The sequence below is a fragment of the Puntigrus tetrazona genome, unplaced genomic scaffold (assembly GCF_018831695.1).
Source record: "Puntigrus tetrazona isolate hp1 unplaced genomic scaffold, ASM1883169v1 S000000800, whole genome shotgun sequence".
In the NCBI taxonomy this organism is placed as follows: domain Eukaryota; kingdom Metazoa; phylum Chordata; class Actinopteri; order Cypriniformes; family Cyprinidae; genus Puntigrus; species Puntigrus tetrazona.
In genome coordinates, this window is record NW_025048404.1 from 1 (window position 1) to 5,763 (window position 5,763).

A 5,763-nucleotide genomic window follows, 5' to 3' on the forward strand; every position below is an offset into this window, starting at 1 on the left:
CGAGAGAGAACAAAAAAAAAAAAAAACCCAGGAAGCGCCATCTCTGCCAGCCATTTCTCTTTCCCGTCTGAGTTGCTGAAATCGCTAAATTAAACCGTGCCAGTGGCCATGAGAGCTTTTCACAAATCACGAAGCCCTCGTGCTGAGCTGCACTCCGCCACAAGATCGAACAGCTGTCTTATCTCGACTCACAATCGTCCTCTCGGCCCAAAGCGCGGAGAAGAACATCCGCCCCCTCCGAACCCGATCCAAATGCTCCGCTTGTCTATATATAAATCATTTATCTGAAGAGTTCAAAGTCAGATCAATTGAACCGTACGAGTGAAGCAGTTTGTCGAAAAGGAAGCGAAGCAAGTTTGAAAAGAAAATGTCAGAGCTGAGCGTGCATCTGTTCTCAGAAAAGATCATCGAGATTATAATGTGACAGATTTTCCTCGATGTCCTTCCAGGAATATACACATATAATCACAATGCCGTGGCTTTGTGTGCCTTTCATTCGCCTGTTCTCAAAGGGAAAAAATAAATTATGAAACAACTGAAATCCGGCCTGATTTATTACCGATATTTGGGCTTTTTTATGCAAGCGCTTGACAATTAAAGTCCTTAACTGAACTAATGATGTCCTCTATATTCTTCAAGTATCCTTGCCTTCATTTTATCCATTAAACCTAATCTTCGACAATCAAAATTGTATATTCAAATGCTTTTTCCCCAGTGAAAATGATTTCTTCGTGCCTCAAAATGGCTTTAATGTACACCCTTAAAGAGATGGTTCACCCGGAAATAAAAATTACCCCATGATTTCCTCAACCCCAAGCCACCCTAGTTCATTCAGATGAATACAAGCAGGGTTCTATTAATAAAATCCTGGCTCTTCCGAGCTTTATAATGGCAGCGAATGGGGGTTGAGATTTGGAAGCCTAATAAAATGCATCCATCTGTAATAAAAAAGTGCTCCACACAGCTCAGGGGGTGGATTTGTGAAAGAAATATATCCGTATTTAAAACTTTATAAACCGCAATCTCTTGTTCACAAAAACTTGTATATGAGTTCACGGGAGAGCGGCGTTCCAGCGGATGACGTACGTCTCACGAGAACCAAGTTTTATTTGCAGCAAAGCAAACCCAGCACTCCATTCGCTGCCTTTATAAAGATCGAAGGAGCCAGGAGATTTCTTAATATACCTTATCTTTATCTTTTAATTTCTTAATATAACTGATTGTATTCATCTGAAAGAAGAAGGTCATATACATAACTAGGATGTATTAGGGTGAGTAAATCATGGGGTAATGTTCATAATTTTAATATGAACCCTTTATGTTTATGCAGAACCAGATTCTCTCAGAAATAAAGGTAAAAAAGCTGTTAATGGGGCAGTACATGTTTGCTCCTAAATGGTCCATTTTGGTACCTTGAAGGTATATATTAGTACTTAAAGTGTACATACTTAAACCTAATGAAGGGTTTGAAAAGGTACCGTCCCCAGTGAAAGCTTTTGTACCTTTACTTCTAAGAGAACATGAGTACGCTAATTAGTCCCTGCCTTCACTCAATCCACCAGCTCAGAACTGTTCCACTTTTACTTGGTTAACTGAAGTAGCTAACGCTACACAATGGCAATATTATATCAATCCTCCACACGAAGAAGAGGAGGAAGAATGAATAACACATGGGGCGGAGCTTAGTCTCTATTAAACAACGGTCCCTCAGGAGATGCTCTTTAACCAGAGACCCATCTTCAGATGTAAACAATAGTTAATATGAGTGCGGGGATCGGGGTCATAGCAGAGGTCAGACTGGAACATGCTAAAAGGTCAAAAGGTCGCAGTTGTTTACTCACCAGGTCGTGGTTGGTTGAGTTGGAATCATCCTCGGGAAAGGGGATGTATACAGCTAAGGCCATGCAGTTGGCGAAAATCGCTATCAATATAAAGATATCAAATGGCCTGAGATGAGAGTTAAGGAGTAGAACAAAGAGAATTAATCATTATTAATAATTAAATCAGAGGCAATTAACACATCCAGTCATTCTTGTGAAGATTTACAAGTTAAATTTGCTACTGAAATCAATCAAACGAGAAAAAGAAAATCTGGCATATACTGTACATATTTAAAACCATGGTGACGGGAAAAATTAAAATTCAAGGTCAAAATGTGAATAACAAATCAACTCATCCCTCAAGTTGGCTAGATTACAATGAAATTACTCCAAACCTATAATTCAAAAGTTTCCTTTTACTTGCCATGAAGTAAGATTTGTTACTTGTGCTAGAAATTTTTAAAGGGTCTGAAAAATGTTTTTTTTTTTAAACCCTACAGGGCATTTATTATTAAAATTAAGGCATAAGATTGCTGATTTATTTCTTGCGATTTCCACGAAACCTATGTAATGTTAATGTAACCTAAGGACCTATGTCTCTTGGTGTTATTTAATTAGAATTAAATGCAACACAATTCACAAAGCAATATTTAAAACAACACGGAAAACAACATTTGTATGTTTACAAGGCAAATTATTTAATGATCGTGGACTGTAAAACGGCCGAACAGTAAAAAGTCCATCACAACAGCACTGACTCAGCCGCTCTGCTTTCCTGCTAGTGAGATGCACAAAATAAATAAAACTGCTGTGAGTCAGAGGACCTGAAAATGCTGCAGTCTACAGTAAATATTTGACAATCAATCATACAAATCTATCCTCTGCTTTCACAAAAAAATGCCCGATTTTATGTGTCAAGGATACATTTTACGCTACATTCTGGGTTGCGTCTCACATTATACTTAATGCGCTTTTTAAATCCGGTACAATGCAATGCTCTAATTTTACGCTGCTAAATACACTTATTAGGCCACGAGCTAGGACACTGAAATGTTAGATTATGCGCCATTCAGGGGAAGTTCTCTCTGACTTTCCCGTCATTCCCTCGAGAAAAGACAAGGCTGATAGAGCTAGGTTAACACATTTCTACAAAACCTTAACACCTGCAATGCTTGTTTCACTGTACATTATATTATAACAACAATGAAGCTTCAACAAAAATGACATTCTAAGCTATACATCCTCTCTCCAAAGAGATGAATTGGAAATCTGCAGCATGGAAGCCATAGCTCCTTTATCTTCCCGTAGGGCCAGGGAACAGATGTTCTTTTCAAAGCTCAGCTACACATGCTGACTTGCGTTCGAGATTAAGGTGTTTCTCACTGCAGGGAACGCAGCTTCTCTCTAATGAAGACCACCAGACAAGCTTCTACCGGAGGTCACGAGCCGGGACGTCCGCTGGAGACACGCAAAGGTGGGCTACTTTTATTTGTTTACCTGTTCTCTTCGATGATTCGCTCAATTGCTTAATCCCGGTAATTCCGTTTTTTTAGAGAAAGTGTATTTACAAACATTAGTTCTTCTGTGTTCGAATGCAATTCTGCTCAAATCAAATACGACGAAATATGCCGCCATTTTTCTTCGTGTCATGTCAACGTATTTGTTCGTAATCAAGCACTGGCGAACCATTCTGACAAACGTTCAGGGAAAATGTTTTTAAAATCAAAGAATCAGGAAGGAGTTGTCGGAAGCTTACTGGATATGATGTTGAAACCTACATTTACTTTTGCCGAGTGTGTTTAGGCTTCAAAATTATTAGAAGTTGTGAAGATTACCATGATAAACCAAACATCTAAGAACCATCCGCTTTTGTTGGACACGAATCTTATATTCTGCCATAATCCAGAAGCAAATGGAAAAATCCTGTTGACTTTTGTCGAGGGAACCAGGGAGATACAATCTCAAACTGAGTTGGCCTACAAAACTGCTTCAATGCATCACTATTGCAATTTTTAACAAGCTGCCTCCAACTTGATGGACCTAACTGACAAGATAGACCCCTAACTCTTATGAAAACTAGCCATGGTTTTATTATAGTAAAAGTGTACCCTCATTTTTGGTGTATTGATTCCCACTTGTATAACCACAGTTTTACTACAAATACCTTGGTCAAACTATGGTTAATGTAGGAAAACTACAGTTAATTTGTGGTTATCTTGGTTTCCCTAATCGTGCATTTTTTCATAGGGGCTTCCACCATTAGGTGGATAAATTAAACAGCAATGAATAGCACCACAAAGCCAAAGCGCTCATAATTTCTAGTAAGCCCAACCCAACCCAATTATGCACATTTTCCAATAGTATTTAAAATAAAAAAGTTGTGGTCCAAACAACTTTAACCTCCATTGTGTAGAAAAAGAGAGAAAAATGTAGCCATACAGGTTTGGAAACTTGTAACTTGAAAATTGTAATTTTGGTGGAAAAACTGCTTTAAACTTGTTTATGAGAATATTTCATAAACACCCCAAGGGTCTTGATACATGCCACTTTTTTTTGAAAATAGGCTCATTTTCCAACTCACCAAGAGTTAAACAGTTGAGTTTTACCATTATCAAATCCATTCAGCCGATCTCTGGATCTGGCAGAGCACTTTTAGCTGCGGCTAAGTATAAAGTTAACGTCTCTCAAAAGAAAGAGTCTACTCTAAATCATTGAAACAAGTCGTTTTTAAAAGAGTCCCAAGCCGTTTCATGTTGACGTCAAAATGAAACATCAGCATATTGCCTTCCCACTTGGTCTTTTAGCCTTGATGAAATTGCAGATTCATTTTTTTACCACAAGATGCCACTTTTGGGGCCTTGAAAGCTCACAAAAACTCTTTTAAATTAAATCGACCAATCACCGGAGGCATTTGGAAAAATGAATTGCTGAATGAATCATTTGGGATATAATAAGAAATAAATGGATATAATAAGAAAATGTGCTTTTTGACCTTGCATGCATGTCAACCTGTTGTTTTAAGACTTCCAAAACCAAAATATGAACCATAATAGAGGCACTTTAATCACTCCCAGTGTTTTACAAACAGTAAAGGATACTTCCATTCCACGAGGCTGATGCAGGCCCGGCGGATGGGGTTGTTGAGGTTGAGGCAGAAGAGAGCTCTCTGTGGCCGTGTGTTGGCCGAACTGCCCTGTTTTTTGCTCTTGGCATACTGCTGCCGCTTCTTCTGGGCCAGCGAGCCGACCGGTACCACCGAGGGTACAGGTACGGAGGCTGCCGGGGGCGCTGCAGGAGTCGCAGCAGGCGGAGCAGGGCCGTTGGCGCTCATGGTGCTGGCGTGGGCCTGAGCGGGGCGTCCACCAGCATGGGCCTGCCAGGGGAGAGGGCACAGGGGTGGGCGCTGGAGCGGAGGGTCTCACCAACAGGCTGGCACGTCACCAGAGACAGGGACTCTGGTACTGCTGGCATAATTTGCCTCTGTGAAAGACAGAGAGGAGAGTTAGAGAGAAAACGAGAAAGCGCAGAGAATATAGTGGGAGGCTGTGCAGTGACTTCCTTCACTGCTACATTATATTATGCAACAATGTGGGCGTAGGACTAAAAGATGCATACAGTATGTCTTTGGGTCTAAAAGGCCAGTGTCTCAACCAAGGTTTGCGTGTAAAAGACGTGGGCACCAAAAGAACCTCTATATTTAAAGGGATAGTTAATATAAACATGAAAATTCTGCCTTTATTTACTTACTTTCACGTCTAAAACACTATAAAGTAGTCCATACGACTTATGCGCTATATTTAGGCTTTCATGCAGCAGTACGATAGCTTCGCGTGAGAATGAAGCCTTCTAGCGAAGTTGTTTATATTTTCTTTTCCTTCTTTTTTCAAATAAAGCGCATTTATACCACTATGAGCATTGCCGTGTGCGTATTTCTAATATAAAT

At 39.9% G+C, this 5,763-nt stretch overlaps 1 protein-coding gene across 1 annotated transcript; it reads right to left on the reverse strand.

Annotated features, from left to right (window-relative positions):
* Positions 1 to 1,739: 1,739 nt before the first annotated feature.
* Positions 1,740 to 5,300, reverse strand: LOC122335572 (voltage-dependent L-type calcium channel subunit alpha-1D-like). Its single transcript, XM_043233413.1, has 2 exons — positions 4,919 to 5,300; positions 1,740 to 1,947 (listed from the first exon to the last, which is right to left on the reverse strand). The coding sequence occupies exons 1-2, from the start codon at positions 5,149 to 5,151 to the stop codon at positions 1,740 to 1,742; spliced, it is 441 nt and encodes a 146-aa protein (XP_043089348.1). The 5' UTR covers positions 5,152 to 5,300.
* Between the last annotated feature and the right edge of the window lie 463 nt (positions 5,301 to 5,763).

Coding starts and splice junctions, on each gene's coding strand:
- LOC122335572 (XM_043233413.1), bottom strand. CDS start 5,151: ATGAGCGCCAACGGCCCTGCTCCGCCTGCTGCGACTCCTGCAGCGCCC. Junction 1,948..4,918: donor ATCAGCCTCGTGGAATGGAA/GTATCCTTTACT, acceptor CTCTCATCTCAG/GCCATTTGATATCTTTATAT.